This window comes from Schistocerca gregaria, chromosome 1 (genome assembly GCF_023897955.1).
Source record: "Schistocerca gregaria isolate iqSchGreg1 chromosome 1, iqSchGreg1.2, whole genome shotgun sequence".
NCBI lineage: Eukaryota > Metazoa > Arthropoda > Insecta > Orthoptera > Acrididae > Schistocerca > Schistocerca gregaria.
In genome coordinates, this window is record NC_064920.1 from 942,935,985 (window position 1) to 942,962,283 (window position 26,299).

A 26,299-nucleotide genomic window follows, 5' to 3' on the forward strand; every position below is an offset into this window, starting at 1 on the left:
GTTATCGAGTGAAACTGAAGTGATATCAGGTGTTCCCCAGGGAAGCGTCCTGGGACCTATGCTGTTCCTGATCTATATAAATGACCTGGGTGACAATCTGAGCAGCTCTCTTAGGTTGTTCGCAGATGGTGCTATAATTTACCGTCTTGTAAGGTCGTCCGAAGACCAGTATCAGTTACAGAGCGATTTAGAAAAGATTGCTTTGTGGTGTGGAAGATGGCAGTTGACGCTAAATAACGAAAAGTGTGAGGTGATCCACATGAGTTCCAAAAGAAAGGGTGCAAAAAAGGGCAGCTCGTTTTGTATTAACACGTAGTAGGTGAGAGTGTGTGGCACACATGATACGCGAGTTGTGATGGAAGTCATTAAAGCAAAGACGTTTTTTGTCGCGTCGAGATCTATTTACGAAATTTCAATCGCCAACTTTCTTTTCCGAATGCGAAAATATTTTGTTGAGCCCAACATACATAGGTGGGAATGATCATCAAAATAAAATAAATCAGAGCTCGAACAGGAAGGTTTAGGTGTTCGTTTTTCCCGCGCGCTGTTCGGGAGATGAATGGTAGAGAGATAGTATGATTGTGGTTCGATGAACCCTCTGCCAAGCACTTAAACGTGAATTACAGAGTAATCATGTAGATGTAGGACTATACAGAGTTCAAGGGATACTTCTTTCTTGAATAAAGAAAGACTGAAAACTTACTCCTATTTCACAGAGGACAGTAAATAATATTTTTGCCTCTGGTAAGAAGACTACTGCCACAAAATGTTGCTGAATTTTTAATATATGTATAAAGAACACAATCTGAACGGTAGTTCACGTGAAAGGCAATACATGAGATGCAAGATCTTCGCGACGTACCATTGTGCCGTCAGAATTTCCTAAATTACTACCAGCCGTGACCCGAAAGCATACCAGTGGTTTCCCACACTATCACGCCAGGAGTTCCAGCGCTGTACCTCTCCAAATCATTGGAAGGATGGTGCCTCTCCCCAGGTCGCCGCCATACTCGCCAGCGATGGTCGTCTGGAGCAGTACAGACCGACCACTCATCCCGGAACAAGATGCGACACCATTCATGAGCTGACCATGCTTCCCGGTCACGGCGCCACTCCAAACGCAGTCGGTTCTGTTGTGGCGTTAACGGCAGCCTAGGCATGGGACTGTATTTCCCTAGTTCGGCTGAAGGTGCTGTCCATCCAATGTTACGGAATGACACACGATGTTACGGAAGTGCATTACTTGTCCTCGGATGTCAGGCGCGGATGTGAAGGGGTTACGTTGTGCTTGGCGCACTACACAGCGACCCTCCCTTGTGGTGGCCAGACGTGGTCGTCAGGAACCGTGACGGAGGGTTGCCTTCTCTCACGTTCCCATGCAAACCAGTATCTGGCCACTGTCACATCCAGATGTTCCACAAATCTAGATATTGTTGGATCCGACAAGACGTCAAAATGGAGTCTCACAATGAGGCCCCTTTCAACGTCTGTCAGGCGCTGACAACGGTGTCTAGCACGAGTACGCGGCAACTCCGTGTCCTTCACAGCTATCGCTCACGCCCCATATATACCTTACTAGATCTAGTAATGACAGTAGACACGAACAACACTAATGTACTCTGGCGGCCGTTCTACCTATTACAGAGAACCGCAACTCTAAGCATTTACATAAACTCCGCTAATGTGTACATGTACGACGTTACATTGACATCCGACTACGTCTTCCGGGTGGTTCGCTCTTTTAGTCAGGCACTGTATCTTGAGCACTTCACCGTTTAGCTGGCTATTTGCTTCGAAGTGGTGGGAATTAGTTCGAATATCTTGATCAATTTTTTTCGTTGGAATGTAACTGTTAAAGACAAACTTAGCAGGAAAGGGTTTCATGTCACCAAATTGAATGTAAAGTACGCTGGCGTAAATCACAGACCTTTTCCTCGTATGTTACATCTGATTGTGACCCCTACGTCACATGATCGATTTGATGATTTTAGGAAGCAGCTAGGCTATGTGACGCCGATAATTTTCTTCTTTTCTTTTGCGGCAGTTTCCATGCGTCCACAACACAAAATTACACGTTGCGAACACTATACCAGTACTGTGTGTATAGTTAATTGTATGAGAAATAATATGTGGTCCAGCGAAAGGCAAGTTTACAAGGACGTTGCACTAAACATCAGTGCGGAATTTCACGTTGTCTTCATTAACAGATTACATTTGCGCACTCGTCAGATGAGTTAGATTGGTAGATATAAGCAGCTTGGTTGAAATTTTCACGTTTGCGTGTGTCTCAACACAGATGTCGATGATTGGCAAACACTAAAGCTCTCTGACTCACGTGGGTCGCAGCGCATGTGACGCGCGCGGTTTCCACATAAATAAGAAAATCGTGACTCTCCTGAAGTGAACATGTACCAGCACGTCCACCATGCACGACTGTGATTTGTAGGCAGCCTTTCACATTCATTTAGGTGATTGAGGGAGTGTTTGCCAAGTTGCGCTTCACGTACGGTGTTTGCAGAGTGAAACATGTCGCCATCGCGTTAACGCCTCACGAAGAGATACAGCCACATTAGGTTTCTCCCAGTTACATAATCCCTAGTTGTGAAGAGTAAGCTTTAGTCTGCTTTGGCGGTCCGATCTATTATCTTCTCGTAATAGGTTAGTGCTCAATGTCTCCCCATATTGTCACGATGTTTGAAAGCAACTGCGACTCTAAATGGGGCGTGATCTACTTTTCGTTAGTAACCTTTGGACACCCACCCAGGCAGGTTACGATAACTTCTACGATCGGTAATATCCGAACTGTCATTACTGTCGGGTGCATCTTCCTCCTGCGATCAATGGTGGGGTTGGTGCTGCAGCACTTAAATTTCAAGAACAGGCAGCAGCGACAAGCTGATCATCGAGCAAATGATTGTACACATCAGTAAGAACACTCGCAGGTCTGATAGAAACTGGTCTAATTGTAATATCGGCTGTCCACTTTTTAGTGTTCATTATTTGATTAGTTCTCAAATATATCACACTCGCTCATAAACAGTCTGCGTAACAAATCCACCGACCGAATGGTGTCGTAAGCTGGTAAGCCGTTGGTAAGCAGGGTCCACTCAGCCCTTGTGAGGCCAATTGGGGAGCTACTTGACTGAGAAGTAGCTGCTCCGGTCGAAAACAGACAAGGGCCGGGAGAAGCGATGTGCTGACCACATGCATACCCGTATCGGCAGCCAGTGACACCTATCGCTGAGGATGATGCGGCGGCGGTCAGTACCGAAGGGCCTTCCGAAGCCTATTGGGATGGAGATCCACATATGCAACTGAGTATACCTATAAAATTATATCACTGTGTGACACGCAGGTCAGGAGATAGGAAGTTTAGATTTATTAGTTGTTTGCTAATAACTCAGTCCGCAACATATTCTTGCTGACAGTATCCACATATGCCGCGTCATAAACACTGAGACACGGGGAAAAATGCTGCATCATGCGTGAAGTTTTAATACATTTATTCTTTACTACTAAGACGCCCCTGCAGTGGAGTCCCTGACATCTGACAGCGCTTTTGACAGCTTTCAGTCGCGAAGCACAATCGACTGTAGGTGAAAACGATAACCGTTTGTAGAGCTGTGAAGACGCGTTGCCATAAAGGCGTTTACAAAGTGGCGTTATACGTAGACACGAGAAGCAGCTGAGCCCAGCGAGCAGAAATTGTCCTGGATCACGTTCCTTAATCTGGATGCTGTACTTATACATTTGTACATTACGCATATTTCTTGTGCGACTGTTCATAATTTCAAAGGTGCTTTCACGAATAAATGGAAATGATTTTTTTTACATACTTCATTACAAACAGTCTATTTTGTTTTCGTTTCCAATCTAAAATTATCAAATGAATACGCGGGCAACCCCGTGTTTGTGAGATAGTGACTTCGTAGATGCAGGTCCTTCACCATTAACCGGCAAATGATAGGATACCTCTTATAGATGCGCAGCCATCAAACATGAATATCAATGACATGAAGGTAGTTAAACATCTAAACATTAATAGTTACGTGAAATAAATCTCACCATTTTTGTTATATATTTCTACAGATAAACAGTAAGAATAGCACGTAAATTATATTCGTGGTGATACATCTAATTGCAAGATACAAACCGGCAGGGTCAATCCTTCAGTTATCATATTCGTCTTCCCTAAACTAATGAGAAGAGCAGAGTATTCTTTCAACAGTTCTTTTCCAAGTAGGACGTAGTGGAATATTTGGAAGTGCGGCAGCGATAACAATGCGCGTGTATCGCTCGTAACTACAACCGCTTCCAAAACTATTACTCGTAACTCCTCACGACGAAATATTCTTTTTAGACAGAACATCGCTTAACCTTTCGCCTCGAGGCTGATTACTGTTTGCCGGACTCGTTTCTAGCTCATACTACCAAACGTAATAAATTATGTGTTTTATTGGACTGGTATTGCTTTACTGCGTACAGTGCAGTTACTCAAATCGATTTAAAACTTTTTGCTGTACGTTTCGCAAACAGCGTACCCGCAACCGACCGACTCATAAATCCAACAGTCTCTCCGGCACTGCTCTTCATTCCTGCATACGCACAAAAATCACTGCCTCGTATCACTAACATATTACTGAAGTGGCACATAAACCTCAAAGTCACACATGTACTGAAACGTCAGTCCATTTCTAGAAGAATCTGATTGTTTATGCGAGACGTCATCCTGTCTGGATGGAGTTAACATACCTGTTAAGCTGGATACTAGCGTGATTCTCCATTGCATCGCATGACTCGTCAACAACTAAAATGCAAAAACAGACAAGAAAAATTGATGGCATTTGCAGACACGTTGTACACGGGCTGACCACCACAAGTTACTTATGTTCACAGCGGTAACTGCTTACGGCCACCGAGACTAATCCCTAATTGATGGTGGGCCCACGTTCATCACGACCCTATAGCTGAGGCAACGTCGGAAAGAGGGACGAAGGCATGGAGAGACAATGAGAGAAGGTATCTGGACACTATCCCTTTATTTAGTTCGAATGTGTGGTAAAATACTTTGTTGATAGTTGAAAAAGGCAACAGTTTCGTAAAATAACATTGCCTTTTTTTCGCTTTGATCATAGGATATATTTGAGTTGCGAATGTGAACTGTTGAAAAGAGAGCGAAAGGCCCTTGTGCTTCAGATATGGGAGTCGTGTTTTGGATTAGGGCATTTACCACAGTCAAGATGGTGCGATCTCGAAAGAGTTAACTTCATGATAAAACGAGTTATTCACAAGAACAAAATCCCCTTCATCGTTATTATCGGAATCGCCGGGAAACGCTGCCACCTTGCGATTTTTTAAGGTCAAATGACTTCACTGCCACTTGAATCGCTTGAATCTACTGGTGTAAAAACCTAATAAATGGACGAAGTAGCTAAATAGTATCACATCTACAGACAGCGTGTAGAAAACACGACTTATCTCGAGGTCCGTCCGTAACGGATGGCGTGCGAAGCGCGAGTAAATTCTGGATACATCAGCAACGTGTTGAAAATTTCCGCCTACCTATACTGATATAGCATTTTAATGTACGGCGGTAACTACGCAAACGATGATAAATGATTAATCCACTGATGCTATGATATAACGAATCTGGGACGGACAGAAAGGAGGTAGTCGCATACCATGAACAGAACGTGGAAGGCATCCTGTTGGCATTTTACACTCGGTACTTGTTACCGCTGATGGCCAGCTCACGCGAAAATTCTTACCCGAACTTTTCCTAACAACCAGTGCTTGGAGTCGAGATATTTTAGAGGCTTTTTTGCCATGTATCTTCAAATGCGAACCGCTGAAATAAGGTTGGAAGGTCAGATCGTAGCGAATCTACAGTACGTTATTTCAAAATGTCATTCTTTTGTCGTAAACCTTATTTGACGGTCCGTATTTCTTAATATCGACAACCAATTACATGTCTTTTTTTCTTCTCTTTATTTTTTTTCCAGTTTCGTGTATTCGTTGTTTTTTCGTCGCACTGCTTTCTTCAGCAACTTCCGCAGTCGTCTTAGATGTGAAACTATTGATTTGTTAATTAGAACATTTACATCAGATAACATACATCGGTTGTAAACAGCTTTGTTACACAAGAACAGCCACAATTGCGTCTCTTACTGCAAAGTAATACCTGGTGACCTAGGCTGCTCCTGAACGGAGTTCTTGTAGGATTTGTCCGGTTCCGACAATAAACGACCAATTCGATACACTTTCGATCGTGGGTAAATAAAAATTTTATTATAACCTACACCCTTCAGGTGCACAGATCACTGTCTCCATACTGTGTCAGGTAATTAAAATTACCTATAAACTCAAGCAATTAAAATAACCTGGGGCGCTGTATGTGTGTCCGTTTTCGTGATTTGTGGAACAGTCCTGTCTTGAAAATTAGCCCTAGAGTTGGTGAGTACAGGATGTAGTCGTATTCAAGTAATCAAACGACTGGAGAATGGGTGGAGGATACATTGCACTGTTTAATAATATTAAAGTTTTAATTACTGATTCGAGGTATGATGCCACGGGATGGTAGGTGTGTATTTGTTAGGTACTGAGGAAATTCGATAGTGATTTTATTTTTTCATTTTTATTAATTTTTTTTGCTTCTTCCGCGTCAGTTGCATTGATACACAATTATTGCTGCAATCATAACCGGTTTCGGGCTGACACACCTATTCTCAAACCACAAACCTTGTTATTAACCGTTGCTATGGTTCACGTCATGTAGGAAGGCGCCTCAGTTTTCAGCCGTTCTGTGTATGCCCCTCCATTGACTGGTAGCAACCAATAAGATTCATTCTCTCACTGAGGGGCTAGCCGCGAGTTACAAGTAGACTGCGAGATTCTCTCTCCAACATGATGCGCTTTGTTGCCATGTTTCACGATAATTCGGTTTCATTCACATAGAAACCGAATTATTCATTCACATGTCGATATTTACTTTCAGCAATATAGTTGTTTATTTGCCGCATTTAGACGTCAATCCGAAAGCGGGTTTCCTATTTTTGACGTTGTGAAACGTCACAGAGGATAGTAAACTAAAGATTCAGAGCTGTAGAAACCTCAGGAAAATTTGGTTTCGTGTCGCCTGGAAAGCATCGAAATCGAAAGAAATCTGTAACACGAATGGATGGTTTCAGCAACGATATTTTAAAGCGTTCCGTGTTCGAAATGTAAGTAGTGAATACCCGACATCACAAAAACTTGTTGCAATTACGCATTCGAATTGGCTTCAAAGGTCAATGCAAAGAATTATAGTCATACAGTATCGCGCCAAAAGATAGCCTCTGTACATAAACTTTAAGCAACAAGTTCAAATGGTTCTAAGCACAATGTTACTTAACATCTGAGGTCATCAGTCCCCTAGACTTAGAATTGATGATGATGATGATAATGATGATGATGTCGAGTGACGAGGGCCTCCCGTCGGGTAGACCGCTCGCCTGGTGCAAGTCTTTCGATTTGACGCCACTTCGGCGACTTGCACGTCGATGGGGATGAACTGATGATGATGATTAGGACAACACAACACCCAGTCCCTGAGCGGAGAAAATCTCCGACCCAGCCGGGAATCGAACCGAGGCCTTTAGGATTGACAGTCTGTCGCGCTGACCACTCAGCTACCGGGGGAGGACAGACTTAGAATTACTTAAGCCTAACTAACCTAAGGCCATCACACACAGCCATGCCCGAGGCAGGATTCGAACCTGCGACCGTTGCAGCAGCGCCTAGAACTGCTCGGTCACAGCGGCAAGCTAAGCAACAAGTACTCTCATTGATATGAGCCTACGTATCTACTGACTGACTGAGTTTGGTAGTGTCATTCATGTGCAACAGTAGATACATATGCTAATATTAGTAAGAGTACTTGTTGCCCTCAGGTTAACGTTATGTACAGGAGCTATTCATGCCTTTTGGAATCATATTATATGACGAGATACGGTTGATAATGAGATGCGTGGTTTGAGAATGGACTTGTCGGCCCGAAACCGGTAACCACTGCAGCAAGAATTGTACATCAATGAAAGTGAGACGGACGAAATGACAATAAAAAGATGTCCTGTTTTCTGATTTAAGTTATAGTTGGTTGGTGCAGCGTCCGTTTCAACTAACATATAAAAACTGATTTAGGTTTCCGTGGTCCTCCTAAATAACTTAAGGCTAATGCCAGGGTGGTTCTTAGAACAATGTCGCTGTAGCCCACACAATCTTCTTTTCCAACAGATGTAGTGCATTTTTTTATGTATCTCGATGTGGACGCGACGTGTAAACTTCCTTCGTCATTAACCACCCGGCGTGGACAACCTGTGCGACGAGAAAGAACTGCTGCCCGTGCGACAGCCGATAGAGAGCGTGAGTTCGGAAACCGGTAGTGCACAGGGAGCAGGCGAGCGTCGAGTTTCGGCGAGGCGTGCGGCCACGACGGCACGCTGAAATGAAATACGAAGGTGTGCTCATTACGTGTCGGCGCCGAGGGAAACGCCTAGAGAACAGCCGTCGTCCGCTTTATTATTTGACTCAAGTCCATAAATTACGCTCACATTTACATTTAATACCCCGTATTCCATTACGGAGACAAACAGTAATCACGGTTTTGCGGCCGTCGTCTATAAGCGCCTCGCAGATTAACTTAGAGAGCTGTATACGGCAGTTGGTCATTGCTAACAACCGCGGCAGATTTACGTCCGGCTAAATGGTTTTTGCAGTTCCATCACCGCTTATCTGACGTAGCGTCTTTATGATCGGCTCAGCGTAGCGCGTGGAAGACCTGAGAATGGACTCTACTGGCGCGGTCGCCGTTCGTTTTTATTTTCCATTTATATTCATGGGAACCGGTGTGGGAGGGAAGTCTGCCTAAAATAATGGCGATGCCGCCTGATAACGAACGGCGTCGGAGCTCATCGCTCCGGATTGGGGGCTCCGTTCGCGCGTCCATAAATAACGCCAACAATAGCTACAGGTATGCAAGCCGGTCCATTATAATACATTACGCGTACGGCTAAGTAAGATTGATACCGCTATTTACACACGAAATATGTTTTAATTTACAGTCCCGTGAAAGAGGTCATCTGGCGCTGAGTGAAAGTGACGCGTGTGTGGGAGATAGAGCGGAGGGGAGGTACTCTTGCGGCGGCCGGCCACACCGAAGCTGGCCCGCATCCGAGCGGAGGTGTGAAGCCGCCGAGGTGCTCATTAACACGCGGGGTATCCAGGAAACGAGTGTGGCCGCCGCGGAACCGGCGAGCGCCAGTTACCAGAGAGCGATTGCCGCCGCGCCGGTGCACGCCCAGGATAATTCTGATTGAAATTCTCGGCGCAGAGGTCAACAGGCGGCCGCGGGACCGCTTTCTCCGCGTCTCGCCCGCTCCCGTCCCGCCGGGCAGCTTTCGACAAAGTTTGTTGTCATTTATGGAGTCGTTAATAATCCCGCATTGCATCGCTGTCACTACCGCGGCCGTGGTTACCGTAAGTTAACGGTGTTCTCAATCATCCGAGGACGAGTCGTCCGCCGAGAACTTTGTACGCAGCCGCCGTCTCGGCGGAATGCCGCGTAGTTACCATATTCTGGCGGAGATCACATTTCTCCACATTGCCTTTCGGCGGAAAATTTGTTGTTCGGTGCGCGAGGAACGAACAGACACCTATCGCTTGCTGTTCTATTTATTTATTAAGAGCTGAAGAAGGGATGGGAAGAACCGACTGATAAAAACCAATACCGGTATTTTTGTTTCGTATAATTGGTATTTTTCCGTATTTGATTGATCTCGATTGTAACACGCTTTTCATTTTTTACTATTAATTGGTTGAAAACCGACGTAACAAATTGCCGTAGTAGTACTGCTAAAATTTTGGTTATTAAATAAACTGTTTTGAGAAATCCAGTAATGTTTATTCATACAACCATAATTGCTTCGAAATATTGTGTTGTTATTGAAACTGTGTAAAGTGATCTGCACTGTTTTAATAACAACGCCTACAGTTAGAAACTAGCAATAAACATATGACACAAGAATCAGTATAGCACTGCAGAAACAATAACTTACCTCTTGCCATGTTGCCCCTCGGACGTCATTTGTACGGCAAAATGGTGCCATCTCTATTTTGGAAGTGTTTTACTAAGTGCAGTAGCAGTGAAGTACAGTACTCCATTTGCTTTAAGACATTAAAGACCGGAGAAGGCACAAAAAAATTGCAACACCATATAATGAGAAAACATCCACAACGTTCCTTGGAGGAGAAGGTAAATTTACCTGATAGACTTATTGACGTGCTATCAACTTGGGATTATAACTGAACCCTGAATTTTGTGGTTGCTTCACGGCGAAAAATTGATACAATCCAAAAGCGACGGCCGGCCGTGTGGCCTCGGGCGTGGATGGGTGTGATGTCCTTACGTTAGTTAGGTTTAAGTAGTTCTAAGTCTAGGGGATTGATGACCACAACAGTTGAGTCCCATAATGCTCAGAGCCATTTGAAGATGGGTTTGTGCAATGGCAGGCTTATGTTGTTAACAGTTTTCTTGTATGCATAAGAAAACTACAGACTGTTACGCGTGTTCTCGTCAATCAATTTTACGTAGTCGTGACTGACATTCATTCTTCCAAGAAACAGAGTAAGTACATGCTGACCAGCGAGAGCGTTGTTGAAGTGTAGTGCATATACGGGATGAACAGGAACTCCACCAACAAAATCACGGAGGCTGTTCAGGATATTTACTGAATATTTTGGAACGGCGGTCTCCGGTGGCTAGTTACTGAATAACAGTGAATTTTTTATTTATTGGGTTTGTTATTATTTCAATTTGGTTCTGTGAAAATATCTTAATGAAAAAATCTGTAATAGTCAATCACCATAACACGGAAGGATCCTGTTTCTCGTAGGTGGTTATGTACAGATGCAAAAGCACTGTACTGTTGCAGTCGCTATTCGAACAGCTGTGAGTAGTATATTCGTGCCGTTCTTCCATTGCATTCAGTGAACTCTTCATTAGTATGCATATCCATCCTGCTGTGTATAAGTGTTTAGATGCAACTAACACTGCCGGAAAAACATGCCCGAGACAGAACCGCGCCGTGCTCGATGCAGGCCAGAGGGCGAAGAGTGAAGTGGACATCATTGTTATCAACACAAGTAACGTGAAGGCATGGAACAAGTTTTTTTCCAAAAAGACATGCATCGCATCCATCGACATTTACACTGTTATGTTATATGGTCAGAGCAATGCAGATACAAAGAAAATGGGAGTCAGAACTCTAACGAAACAGAGATAATGTAAGGAATCAGTGGAGACCGTAGGTCCCGTAAGTCAAATATAGATAATTATAATGTCCCACAACGACCTTCGAAAGTTTTTGGTTGGAGTTAGGGTTCATCCAGTATATTTACATAAAAACGCTTACCACTTGCGTAAGTGCACAAAATATTTCCTTGTCTACTCTTAGTACACAGGGCACCCCAGGAGGAGTGGTCGATATTCAGGGTTAGGAGAAGAACGATCAGTCGAAGAAAAACAATATACAGGGTGTTACAAAAAGGTACGGCCAAACTTTCAGGAAACATCCCTCACACACAAATAAAGAAAAGATATTATGTGGCCATGTGTCCGGAAGCGCTTAATTTCCATGTTAGAGCTCATTTTAGTTTCGTCAGTATGGACTGTACTTCCTCGATTCACCGCCAGTTGGCCCAATTGAAGGAAGATAATGTTGACTTCGGTGCTTGTGTTGACATGCGACTCATTGCTCTACAATACTAGCATCAAGCACATCAGTACGTAGCAGCAACAGGTTAGTGTTCATGACGAACGTGGTTTTGCAGTCAGTGCAATGTTTACAAATACGGAGTTGGCAGATGCCCATTTCACGTGTGGATTAGCACGGGAAATAGCCGTGGCGCGGTACGTTTGTTCGGAGACAGATTTCCAGAACAAAGGTTTCCCGACAGGAAGATGTTCGAAGTAATTGATCGGCGTCTTAGGGAGCACGGAACATTCCAGCCTATGAGTCGCGACTCTGGAAGACCTAGAACGACGAGGACACCTGCAATGGACGAGGCAGTTGACGATAACCGTAATGTCAGCGTCAGAGAAGTTGCTGCTGTACAAGGTAACGTAGACCACGTCACTGTATGGAGAGTGCTACGGGAGAACCAGTTGTTTCCGTGCCATGTAGGCCTACAGCGTGTGCAGGCACTATCAGCAGCTGATTGGCCTCCACGGGAACACTTCTGCAAATGGTTCATCCAGCAACGTGTCAATCCTCATTTCAGTGCAAATGCTCTCTTTACGGACGAGGCTTCATTCCAACGTGATCAAATTGTAAATTTTCACTATCAACATGTGTGGGCTGACGAGAATCCGCGCGCAATTGTGCAATCACGTCATCAGCACAGATATTCTGTGAACGTTTGGGCAGGCATTGTTGGTGATGTCTTGATTGGGCCCCATGTTCTTCCACCTACGCCCAAAGGAGCACGTTATCATTATTTCATACGGGATGCTCTACCTGTGCTGTTAGAGCATGTGCCTTTACAAGTACGACACAACATGTGGTTCATGTACGATGGAGCTCCTGCACATTTCTTTCGAAGTGTTCGTACGCTTCTCAACAACAGATTCGGTGACCGATGGATTGGTAGAGGCGGGCCAATTCCATGGCCTCATCGTTCTCCTGACCTCAACTCTCTTGACTTTCATTTATGGGGGCATTTGAAAGCTCTTGTCTACGCAACCCCGTTACCAAATGTAGAGACTCTTTGTGCTCGTATTGTGGACGGCTGTGATACAATACGTCATTCTGCAGGGCTGCATCAGCGCATCAGGGATTCCATGCGACGGATGGTTGATGCATGTATCTTCGCTAACGGAGGACATTTTGAACATTTCGTGTAACAAAGTGTTTGAAGTCACGCTGGTACTTCACTTAAAACTTCCGGGCTGATAGGCCGTGGTCGAAGTATAAAACTCTCTCCTGACGTTTCGTCTCCGACTGCGGACTGCAGTTCGCCGCTTTACCTCCGAGGATGTCTCCCGCAGTCGGAGACGAAACGTCAGGAGAGAGTTTTATACTTCGACCATGGCCTATCAGCCCGGAAGTTTTAATTGAAGACAATACCGGCCGTGAAAGCTTACATTGTATGATCACGCTGGTACGTTCTGTTGCTGTGTGTTTCCATTCCATGATTAATGTGATTTAAAGAGGAGTAATAAAATGAGCTCTAACATGGAAAGTAAGCGTTTTCGGACATATGTCCACATAACATATTTTCTTTCATTATTTGTGAGGAATGTTTCCTGAAAGTTTGGCCGTTCCTTTTTGTAACACCCTGTAGTAAACATGGGCCTAAGCCTACCGTAAGAGCTACAAACACTTGTTCAGTAAAAGAGATTTGTTTGATAGTACCGAAGATGAACAAATGTTCATAGCTCTTTAAGGTATGTACAGAGTACATGTTTTTAGGCATTTTTTCTTGTTTGGTCCATGCCACTACCTCACAAAATATGGATAGTAAAGAGATTTGTTTCATGGTATCGAAGAACAACAAGCGCTCATAGCTCCTAAGATGCGTATTGTAGAGTCTATGTTCAGTAGTTTTTTTTTTTTATCCTCTCCACGAATGACCCTGTATGTCAGCACAATCAAACATTTCTTCCCAAGGTGATGAGAGCGTATCTGCAAATAAATAAAAAGCTTACCACATCCTCATAAGTCAAAAGTCAGACACAGATGTCGGGCGATTTATAGGCAATTCGTTCTCGTCATGTGGACTCTTGCAGTCTTACCCATCGTTGACGAATTGTGTTGTCCAGAAATCTTTGAACGTCTCGGTACCAAATGAAGTGGATCTCCACTCTGTCGGATAATGTATGGAATCGAGCTATAGCTGTTGGGAAGCAAGTTATTACGAGGCAAACTGAACTGGCTACATGGCCACGGTGGCAGCAGCGTCCTGTTTACGCCGGAGAAGCAAGGAGGGAAGATGGCAATAGCGTACGCTCCAGTACTCCTCAAGTGTAGCGATGTCACACCTACCCGTCTGTACGCGCTGCTGCGTGAAGTGCTTGTTAACACAGAAACAGGTCATATGGCTTGGCTGCTGAAGACCCCCTTCGCTGTCAGTGCCCTTAAAATTGCCTTCCACAATAACATTGCTATCTTCCACAACTGTGTCTGTCCCCGGCCGCTGTGACCGAGCGGTTCTAGGCGCTTCAGTCCGGAACCGCGCTGCTGCGAACCGCGCTGCTGCTACGGTCGCATGTTCGAATCCTGCCTCGGGCATGGATGTGTGTGATGTCCTTAGGTTAGTTAGGTTTAAGTAGCTCTAAGTCTAGATGACTTATGACCTCAGATGTAAAGTCCCATGGTGCTTAGAGCCAAAATATCGCAGAAATTGCTGGCTAATAATACTTGTATCTATGTTATCAATGAAATATTTACTGAGTGCATTTTACTTATTATCCTTTGAGTGCATACCTAAATGCTGCACCTCTCACTGAAGTCTCGCTCCTCCTACGATTTCCACATCAGTAACTTGCTAAACTTTTTCTTTTCATCATTTGCTTACATTTTCTATCGCCTTCCGTGCCGCCACTATCACGTTGTCATTCGCAGAAAAATTAGTGACGTTAATGACAAGTTGTCGCGGTTCTCCGCAAAGGTATTTTCCACAATCATTTACTGCGCTCGTACTGCAAGGTAACAAAGCGCGGTACATTGAATTTTGACAACCCGGTAATGAGTTCGCGCTGCGAGTAATCAGCTACTAACTTTCTGGGACAGTACCAGCCAAAAAGCAGTTTGATTTGTTTTCGGAACTGCGCAAAAACCGTTCAGCGTAACGGTACTCTTTCTCATGACAGTTGGTTTACATGCTAGATTGTCACATTCGCCTTTTCGCTTAGATATAAGCGCTTCCTCATCCTCCGCCGCCTTTACTCCCTCCATTTCCCTTGTCCTTTTCATCCCTTGACGCTGTTGTACGTACCCAGATTTCTGTTGTTGCGTATGTTTACCTGGAATGTGTTTTTGCGAAGTATGAGTAACTTGTCACTACTGTTACTTGAGAAACTTTCGATGTTTTTTATCTCCTTCAGGTTCACGCCAGCCATGCTGCGAGAAAGCTGTCCAAGATTGGCGTTAGTTGTCGACCTCACCAACACGAAACGTTACTACAACAGACAGGTAAGACACACACTCTCTCTCTCTCTCTCTCTGTCCCCCTCTCCCTCCCGATCGCTCCCTCTCCCTCCTCTAGCTCTCTCTTAGTTAAGTATATTGTGACCTTACTCAGACGCAAAGGTTAACTGATGTTTTATACAGGAACACCACAGTTGATCTTACTTGCTAGGGAACAGACAGCAGTGATACGAAATTTGCTTAGAGAGTTTATAGGGAAGTCATTGCCATGAAACAAGTACTATCCTTGGCAGCGGACTGTTCTACTATTCGCTGCATATCACTTTGATAATTTTTGTTTGTAGAAAAGTAAAGCTTTTAATAAATAAATTGGATAATATGCTAAATTCATGCTGTGTAAACATTTGCATAACTTGGCGCTACCGGCCGATCAAGGCTTTGGTGGAACATCTGTAAGTAACTTCTAGGTTTTCTACATCAGTACAAAGCTTTTCATTTGTAATGCTTCTTGTCCCCTTAACCACTCTATTTCTCAACAGAAAGTAAATAAAGTTGTTTCACGAGTTTAACGACGTAAAACGTGATGTAGTGGAAGTCCACAAACGGAACTCAACAGCATGGTGATTCGTTCCTTTTTTTTTTTTTCCAGACTCGAAAATCAGATTTCAGAGACAGCATTAGAATATCTCTCTGGGCCTAGGAATGTATTCGCAGATTACACTCTTCCACTAGCGTTCTCTGAAGCGAAAATGCCACATCACGTGTGAAAGAAACAAAGCAGCCGTCATTGCGACTGTTAACTAATGGCGTTGACACCCTTTGTTAGCTTGCGCCGCTGGAGGACGTATCGAAACATATTCCCAGTGGGAACAGTTGTTCGTGGCAGCAATAACTATACTTTAGGAGGAAATTCGATAACAAATAATTGCCAGAAAAGTTGCCATTTCGAACTTTGGGTTTGTTAATGTTCCGTGACCAGAATGGTAGCTACACTGGTCTGGAGGAAAAAAAAAAAAGAAATTTACGAGAGTGTACTGATTTCGTTTCAGTCTCTTACATTCCTACCTAACATACACGTCTAATGTCTGTTCCTTTTTCAGAGTATTTGTTTCAGCAGGTCAACATTTTTACTCAGTTTCTTTAGACACACATATTTATATATGCACCTTTAGTCGCCAGAGATGGACTCTTCAATTTCCGGAAAAGCAAGTGAGGTGACATACTGGCTACGACGTATGAAAGGGGAGGAGCGGTCTCTACATCCCTGTCCTGCTGTCCCCATTTTAGTTTCGTTATATTTCCCTACACCACTTCCCGTAAATAATGGGAGGACTCCTTCAAAGGTACCGAGGCTGGTTCCTTTCCACATACATCTCCAATGGAGCTGGACCTCTGCGTGTAATGGCCATGCAGTTGGCGACAGCTGAACTCTAAGTTACTGTTTCCTCTAATTTCCGCAATAATCGCCTTTAGGATGAAGAAAAATCAACACTTGTTAGTTGGTCTCTCTCTTATAAAAGACCAGCGTCTCAGTATCATGGTATGGCAGAAATGATAGGCGATTTTCAGTCTTAATTCTTGCTTTTCGTGACGCGTTAACACAGCCACCCTGAGCACGATTTTTTTATCCTTTAAGAGACTAGTTGTAAGTTGTCCATCATTGTTAGACGAGCACTTGGTTTGTCTTAACTGCTGATCTGCATATTTTAGTTGACTTAGTAGAAAGGTTTGCACTTCTCATAATAAATGGTTATTACGCGCTGGGCGTGCTCAGTAGGCTGCTTGTTCCCTTCAGGTATTCGCTAAATTTTTATTGTGTGTGTTGTTTAAAATGAATTTCCAGAGTTTTGGCAGTTGGCTAACAGCGTTGCGGATGAGGTAGTCGGTGCAGATTATTACCGATCGATTCACATTTTTCAGCTTCGGGAACCTGCCCAAGAGGTCGGTTTCCAATCCGGTTGAATGGCGCTGCTGTAGGCAGAGTTGGTATCCGCCGAGAGCTATGCTTCATGCAGTATGGAGTAGCTCTCAGAGCCGCTGGTTGCCGTGTTGTGAGTCGCCAGTTCCAGTCCTATCACCAGCATATATGTGTTTTTTTTGTTTTTTTTCTTTCTTTCTGGAAGGCTCTAGAAATTTGTTATGTTTGTAATATTTGCATATTCTGGCATATTCGATGACTACCTAAATAGCAGCAATCTTTTTGTTATATTAGGACTTGATCACGGTTAAGACGTGATATTGTTTCACGGAGCCGCCGGGTAATTCAAAAAAATCTACATCATTGTGGCTCCAATTAGGAAACGTAAAAGCCGTCGCCTACACGGAAAGGAGCCGGAAAACGAGCAGTGCATCACTCCCAAGGTTTGTATATTCAGGAAATCTATGCTTCCAAAATAGCAACATATCAGTTGCACATCAGGCACACAAGGAGAAACTTTTTCTTTTCAACATTTGCTTACATTTTCTGTCGCCTTCTCTGCCGCCACTATCACGTTGTTGTACAACAGATTCGACAGTTGCCAAATGCAACAGATGGAATGACTTGTAGCATTTGGCAAAAGGGGATTTTCATTTGGAGCAGTGGTTCGAGAGCAACGAATAGAAAATCAGTAGCTGGGACAGATTCCAGTCCGAACTGAAGAAAATATTTAGCGCAGCAACAAGTCCTCTTGGCAGAACAATTGAAGAGCAGATCTCTACGTCTCGGAGAAGCGACGCAGTCTTGCATAATGAATATTTGGGTCGTATGCTACGTTGCGAATATGTGGCTGACAATAGCAGGCAAAATCTCATACTTGATGAAAGAGGCCGCAGAAGACGTGTACCAAACTCTTCTGGAGGAATTCGTCAAGTGGTGCCAGTGAATCGAGGAAATGCAACACAAAACAGAGGAACGAGATATTACCGACTCCTGTGTGAGGTGCCTATGATAACTGTAGACCACCATGGACTGATCTCTCCCATACGCCACGTAGTAAGAGAAGAGATGCAGCAGTTCGACGCAGTCAGAAATGTCGGACCAAGTATACAAGAGTTAGCAACCATGAATGGCGATCCCATACGTCAGGAGGTTGAAGGATAGGTGTATTGGTCTTTAGCACCAATCTCCGCCGTCAGTCGAACTCGCCATGAAGAGTGGACTCAGCGAACTCGACTTACGCTACGACAACCCATCATTCGGCCAACGCAGGTACTACCAACTCCTCCGCGAAGTGCAACGTCCCACAGAACAGATATTGGACAGCGAAGGACAACTCACCATTATGGTTTCAATTTGGACGCCCTGGAAATGTTGTACGCTACTACAGAGAAAGAAGACGAATGACGATTATTTCGTCATAAGAAGTGAAAGATCACAAAAAACCCATTCACACCACTCAACTGCAGACGATTATAGTCGACCTGTGGGAAGCAGCTCATCTCCCTATCCTGTACGTGGTCGCTCGCCAAATGCTGTGGTGTTCCTTGTCGCAGTACAGAGATACCAGACTCTCACCTAGCCACCAAATTCTAAAATTCTGAAAAACCTCGCGAGGCGACCATTTATGGAAGTGAGGTCGCCACAGATGAAAAACTTCCTGCCAAGATGTCAGGTTCAACGGTGCCCCTCCCCGCTCCACTAAGCATTGTGGGAAATTAACCGCCTATGCACGTCGTCGTAAAAGAGGGATGTGATTCGTTGGTGTATTGGTGGGCATTGGGGAGGGGGATTTTCTGTTTAGTTACTATGCACTATAATTATAGATAACGACTGCCTATTCGATTTGCAGAAAATTATTTGTATTATTTTGGAATAAAGGTAGACTATTGACTAATCCGGTTTCGAGTAATTTTTCTACTATTTTTCTCTTCCACGTGTTACCATTGCAAATGGAAAACTGACATGTTGCATTTCATTCGCGTCAGTGTTTGTAGCTACTTGCGCTCTGGCTGCGATTTCCGACTGTCAGATATTTTGTTGATGATTGTACAAACCAGTAATAGTTTCCTCCCATAACTCGCCTTCGTCGTTGAGTCAATCTATGTTTTTCGTTGTACACTCACTTGTCTTATTTTTAAAATTATGTAATTAAAGAATACGTGTGTAGCCGATTATTTTGTATTTATAAAAGGTCAGAATCTATCCGTGACGATCGAATTGACACAATATCTCTGATTATCTATATAACTTCCACTTTCAGACACAAACTAGCTGGGTGTCCCAAATTAAAGCAACAAACCGCCTTTTCTCTCTCGTGTGTCTAGGTCACGAAATAACCATACCAACTGTTAACAGATGTCCATACGATCGTGTTGTGCACGGAAGATGGCATTCTAGACAACGGACAATCACGCCAGCGATGACATCAGGGGACGCATCAGACGCGGTCGTATTTGTCGGGTTGTCCCACATCCACAATCGCTGTGCAAACAGTCACAAACGGTGCGGTATGGGTCATAGAAGACACCTACCAGACTTTGCAGCGGAGAGGCGTAGGAAGAATGCAAGGAGGACAGCCGCAGACTACTGTGGACCGATGGCTTAATGTGAATCGTTCTGTTCTTTCTCGGATTTGGCGGCAATTCAGAGAGACCGATACTGTATCTCAAAGACCAGGGAAGAGCCGACAACGTGTGACATCAGCATGAGAGTGCACGACGGTACCGCCTTAGTATTACACGGCAACTGGCATATGAGCCCGCAGCATCCACTGGACGTGTCGTATCGCCCAAACGTTGTACAGAAGGTTGCGACAGAATGGCCTTTATTGTCGGAGACTTGCTGTATGTGTACCTCTGACGCATCTAATCAGGAGGGAACGTCTAGAGTGGAGTCGTCAACATGCCACCTGGACGGTCGAACAGTGGGCTAGTGTTCTTTTCACAGGTGAATTGCGAAGTGGTTTGGAGAGTGAGTATCGACCGAATCGCATCTGGAGGGAACGTGGAACAAGGTTTCGGGACCCAAACGTTGTGAAAAAGAGACAGATATCGGGGAGGGTGATCCCTAACGGTGTGTGCAGCTCTTCAAGAAATTGTGCGGGTGAATCGGCAAGGCTTAACTGCTGCCAGGTATCATGACGAGATGTTGAGATCTCATGTGCGGTTTTTGCGAGGTGCTGTGGACCCAGACTTTGTCCTGATGGACAATAATGCTCGACCTCATAGAGCAAGGGTGGTTGATGTTTTCTTGGAAACCGAAGATATTGCACGCATGACGTGGCCTGCTAGCTCTTCCGTTTCGAATCCGATAAAACGTGTCTGGATGCACTACGGAGACGGATTGCATCACGTCAAAGTACACCAACCACTCGTCATGACTTGCGAGCAGCTCTACGGGAAGAATGGGCGTTATTACCTCAACTTGAGAGTGATGACATCATTCACAGCATGCCCCTTCGTTGTCAGGCCTGTATTGCTGGCAGAGGTGGTCACACCTCGTACTGAGCACGTTAACCAGTTGTCGGAATGTGTCTGCAAATCCGTTAAGTTTGAAAAAACGAAGAACATATTTGTCTACCGGTATGAACGTTGCAGTCGTTTACGTTGTGTATTCTTTACATTGTTTCTACTTTACTATCACCTGTTTACACTGTTTTATTGAAAAGTAAAAGCAACGTTGCAAAATATCCGTTTGTTGCTTTAATTTTGGACAGCAATATATAACATTTCGGACCCTGTCGATCTGTTTGCGTGTGATTTGGCGTACTGGCATCAGGGTCGTAACGTAAAACAGCTCCACATGCTTAACCACTTTTACTGTTTTCTGTATGTCTAACTGTTTTGTATTGCCTCACCAATACAGGAAACTGTGTAATTAGATGCTTGTAAATGTTTTAAGAACAAACTAACGTCTCCAAACGGTTCGATATAACACCTGAAACCCACATAATTATTTTAATGCTGTATGAACTGATAGATGACGTTCCGTTCACGTGTAACTGCTTGCTCGATCTGTAGTACAAAAAGTCCTGCCGCACGTACTTTTCACTTACTGTTCATCCTTTCTAAATAAAATCAAACAATCCTGTTTCTTTCTTTAGTACGTGAGACGGCAAATGAATAGCACTTCACACCAAAAATCCGTTAGTCACTATACTGAACAGCAATTTCGCGCCAGTTACTGGCTCCGACAGGAGTGAGGTAGTTGGGTGGGGTATTTTGCTGTAGTCGTTGACAGGTCACACCTCAAATCATAGCCTGTTTTAATGTGGTTATCCATCAAGGCACCGGCAAGCTACTCTCGCCACCATTATCCGCTTGACAGCTTAACGACATTGTATTATGTTACGTAAGTTTGAATTCTGACTGGAAAAGCCGTCAAGAAAGAACTGCCTTCTCCCTGCACGGTTTGGAAACTCGCGCATGGCGCGATATTGGTCTCGACACTGTCACTAAACTGCACTGCTGCTGCCTGTACGTAGAGGAATATGTTCCTGCTGAGCGACGTCATGGAGTTCTTCATAAATGTCTGTGCGTGGCACTCTGTTGCGGCGTCGCGGACACAGTTCACTAGCGTAGCAGCAGCAGTCTGCGTCATAAAGACATCGTGGTAACAGAGCTGAAGGTCGAGAGTATTTTTATGGTAAGATAATTTCGAGTGTAAATACGTTTACAAAATACTGCAAAAAAGTAGCATAAAACTGTCAGGCAAATACAGTATCTGATCAGAAGTCTTCTTCTTTCCTGTCGGCCTTTGTCGCGCTTCAACGCGGTGTCGGCCGTGATACAACGGAGTTGGCAGTGTTAGTTGCAGAGGGTGACCAGATACCGTTCCTGCCACCACCGCGAACTCCTCCAAGACAGTAGTAGTGTACCCCAGCTGTCTGCGTCTTAATGTAAGCCATGAAATAGTGCGAACGTTTTCAAATGTCTACAAGTCGTGAAGTCGTCTAATTGTGGCTGAACGGGGAGACCAGCCCGGTATTCACCTAACGGGATGTGGAAAACCGCCTAAAACCATATTCAGGTTGGCCGGCATACCGGCCCTCGTCGTTAATCCGCCGGGCGGATTCGATCCGGGGCCGGCGCGTCTACCCGAGTTCAGGAAGTAGCGTATTAGCGGTTTCGGCTACCCTGGCGGGTGCTATCTGATGAAAAGTATCCGACACTTCTTAGCGAACATCAGGTCGTTAATATGTGGCGCGCCCGCTCTGAACGGTTATGACGGCTTCAGCTGTGCGGAGGGCACTTCCAATCTGGTGTCTGGATGTCTATGGAGGAATGGCAGGCCATTCTTCTTCAAGACCTGAACCCAGAGAAGGTCAGGATCGAATCCGACGATCTAACTGATCCGGAAGGTGCAGCTTTGGGTTCGGGTCGGGACTGTGAGCAGGCCAGTCCATTGGATGGTTGTTATTTTCCACAAACGATTGCATCACAGATGGTGCTTTATGAGAGGACGCTTTCTCATGTTGATACAGTCACCTCTTTGAACAGTTCCTCTGCTGTATGCAGTACTCAGTGCTGTAAAATGTGCTGATATCCTTCCACATTTAGCGTTTTGTTAAGCAGAATAAGCGGTTCACGCCCATGTCATAGCACCATTTTCTCCTATCTTCAGTGTTGGTACTACACATCATGGCAGGTAGCGTTCTCCACGCATTTCTCAAATCTAAACCCTTTCATCAAATTGGCACAGGATATAGTGTGATTTATCAATCCAAATCACTTGTTTCCAGTCACGCACTATCCAGTGGCGTCGCTTAGCACTGATAGAGAAATGAGTGGCTGATGAGGAGCAGCACGTCCATTGCACCCTATTCTTTTTTAACTCCCTACTCCTTCCGATGATTTCGCCGATTTTTTACAACCACCCTCCGCATTGCTTGACGTCGCCTTTCCGTCGTTACATAACCTCTGCCTGGTCTCGGTTGAGCTACGGTTGTTCCCTCGCGTGTTTTATTACTGTCGCATCACCAGCAGCTTGGCAGCTTTAGAGAGGTTGAAATGTTCCTGGTGAATTATTTACTCAAGTGACATCCTGTGACTAGTCGACGTTCGAAGTCACTGAGCTCTCTTGACCGGCACATTTTGCTGTCACTTCTTCTCTACTGACAACGGACAAATTCCCGCCTCCTTTAACACTGGTGGATCCGCCTTTGTTGGTACGTGGTCGATTCCACGTTATGTGGAGGTGTCCGGATACTTTTGATCAGGTACTGTAATGTCGTGGAATCAAGCCAGATGTGACTCAAAATTGTTTGCAGCTCATGAGAAAAAGTTAATACCGATAATGTTTACAAAGCCACGTAATAGCGCGTATTAGACAAACTTCTTGTATTGGTAACTGTTAAGTGTGAAAAACGACGCCGCGAACATCCTCAAAAACACTACTATGGCAAACGTATTATCGATACATACATATTCATGTGGACTACATTCCCCGTCTCAGGCCTTCTCTGAGAGTTGGCGGGCAAGATTCGGTGACGCACAGCATTATTACGTCGTTGTGGTGTTTGTCATTTAGCTCGAGATTGTGTATGAGTAAAATCGGAAGGTGTAGACTTCTAAAGAAGGGAGAGCGGGATGGCTAAGGTGAAATAAGAGGCGGAGTGAGATAGTTGGATGGTATGAGAGAATAAGATGCTGTGAAGGTGGAAGCCTTTGTATAGGCGTCGGTATGGATATGGTGTGATAGTAAGGACAGGGTAGAGACCTGCAAGAGAAGGAATGCTTTATTGTCACTCCTCGGGCGTCATGCAACATTGTCAATATGCATCAGTATACTGGCTTAAAATTTCTGTCTCATATGATTGGTTTGTGAAACAGAAAGTGAATATCCGAAGGGTAACGTTTTAGGGTAGCCCTTAACGCGACTATTAACGACTCGCAGCTGTAAGCAGTTATATTTATTCTTCTGTCCTCGGCATATGTTGAAGGATTACACCTCGATCATCAAGAGTATTTATTAAAATTGGCGTCGCGTAGACCATATGATCGTACTGAATCGGCCCAGTACACGGTCTCTGCGTACATCAGTTCATAAACAGTGAAGTTTGTACTTTAAATACGGTTTGGAAAAGCTTCCTGTAACAATTGAATGAAAGTAACATACGTTATCTAGAAAATTATACCTGCAAACCATTTAAATTATGTTAGTTTCAACATTAGGTTTGTTCATAAGTTCGTAGCGGTTTTACATGAGTTTAATAAACACAACATATACACGTAACAGAGACTTGAGTCATCAGTAATATATTATCCTTCGCTATTAACAACAGTTTACCAATGCTGGGGTAACTTTTCGATTTCACGACTATAGAAATTACATAGTTTTAAGGCGAAGGAACTCGTCGAGCCGGCCGCGGTGGTCTCGCGGTTCTAAGCGCGCAGCCCGGAACCGTGCGACTGCTACGGTCGCAGGTTCGAATCCTGCCTCGGGCATGGTTGTGTGTGATGTCCTTGGGTTAGTTAGGTTTAAGTAGTTCTAAGTTCTAGGGGACTGATGACCACAGCAGTTGAGTCCCATAGTGCTCAGAGCCATTTGAACCATTTTTGAACTCGTCGAGCCATGTTTGGAGCGCATTTTAATCCGGAAAGGAAGTGATTTGAAGGTTGTTCGATAGAATAAAGAAAAGGTGGAATCCGAGGGCATGGGATCTGGTGAACAAGGTGACTGCGGTATGACTACCCAACCCAACTCCTGTATAGTGTTTTTTGTCAGCAGTGATGGTTAGACTTCGGGAAAGCAAATCGTAGTACACCACACTGTCGCTGTTCTACCATATTCATAATATTATCTTTTGTGGGTGCACGCTGGTCTTTGTACTGGGACTTGCTGCTTTGGTAGGGCTCAGCCATTCCTTTCTTTTCCTTATGTTAGCATAAATATACCATTTCTCGTCACCAATAACGATACAAGATTGGAATGACCGGTGTTGTTCACGAGCCAATTGATAGCAAGCAGGCAGAGATGCACATATTGCCATCCGCTGATTTTTGAGAGTGTGGCTTAGAACATGCGGTACCTATACACCCGATTTTTGAACCTTCCTCATTGCGTGCAAATGTCGCAGTTCATTACATTTGCCAGTTCTCGAGTACCAAACCCCGAAGGTGTTCCTGAAAGTAGAGGGTCGTTCTTGCCGAGCTCTGTCCAGTGACTTTATCCCCGTACACGGCGCAAATGTTTGTAGCTGCCTGCGCTGCTGTCTCGTCTCTACTGAACTCAAATAGAATATGTTGGAAATGTTCCGATTTCTCCACATAGCTCTCCATTTTCTAGCCTCCACAGTTCCACTCACTATGGCCAGGCGATAAAGTGACAACATGCAGACTCTAAAAGGAACAGTGAACTGCAAATAAAAAATGACGATCGATTAGTAAAACCATAGCAACCGGAATATCAGCATGCAAAACAAAAACCCTTTGCACCAACCTAATAAATCCAACTGCTGATGGATGTATACTTCTCCGAAACGCTTAATCTTCAGGTAAAATAAATCCGACTGTAGAAAAAAGAAAAGCCACTTCAGAAGGAAGTGAAATTGCCACCTGGTCCATAGTTGACCAACACGGAAGTGGGGAAGAGTGACTGGTTACAATTCTTTTAGTGTGTCAAGTGAAAGGAACCGTAAAAACTAACCGTTCGTGGCAGATGCGGCCAACATTTAGCATTTTTCTCGTGCATACTAGTTTAGAACGTCATAGAAATAACTTCTGGAAATGTTAAAACTCCTCTTTTGCACAGTTCTGTAACGATATGCGTGTGCGCGACGCACGCTGGAGCTGAACAATACCCGACCGTGCGGACCGCGCCTCGGCTTTGTTTAGCGACCACACGTGTCCAGAATACGATGGTCTTATGGACTTTCCATTTCGGCGTTTTACGAGTCGGCGTGTAGTGGATTTCATTTGGAGGCCGGTAAGGCGCCCGCTTTGTCTGGGCACTCCCACCTCCCACCTCCTCCCTCGCAGATCGTCGATAAAGTCGTCAGCACTGCGCCGCGTCTTCCGGCCTGCCGCTGCCGCTGCTAATAGCAATAATAACGCGACGAGCGCTACAAATTAGGCGGGTTCTGCATTATAATATAGCGTCTCAATAACGCAATGAATTATTTATGCCGCCGCTGCCGCCGGGGACTGGTTTTGCATGTCGTAAATACGTCACGGACGCGGGCTGTCCGCGCCGCAGT

At 44.6% G+C, this 26,299-nt stretch overlaps 1 protein-coding gene across 1 annotated transcript in view; it reads left to right on the forward strand.

Moving 5' to 3' along the window:
- LOC126275984 (uncharacterized) overlaps positions 1-26,299 on the forward strand; it is a 448,194-nt gene that overhangs the window by 234,469 nt on the left and 187,426 nt on the right. The window contains exon 4 of the mRNA XM_049977243.1: positions 15,140-15,227. Coding sequence (XP_049833200.1) covers positions 15,140-15,227 — 88 coding nt within the window. The remainder of the gene's footprint in view (positions 1-15,139; positions 15,228-26,299) is intronic.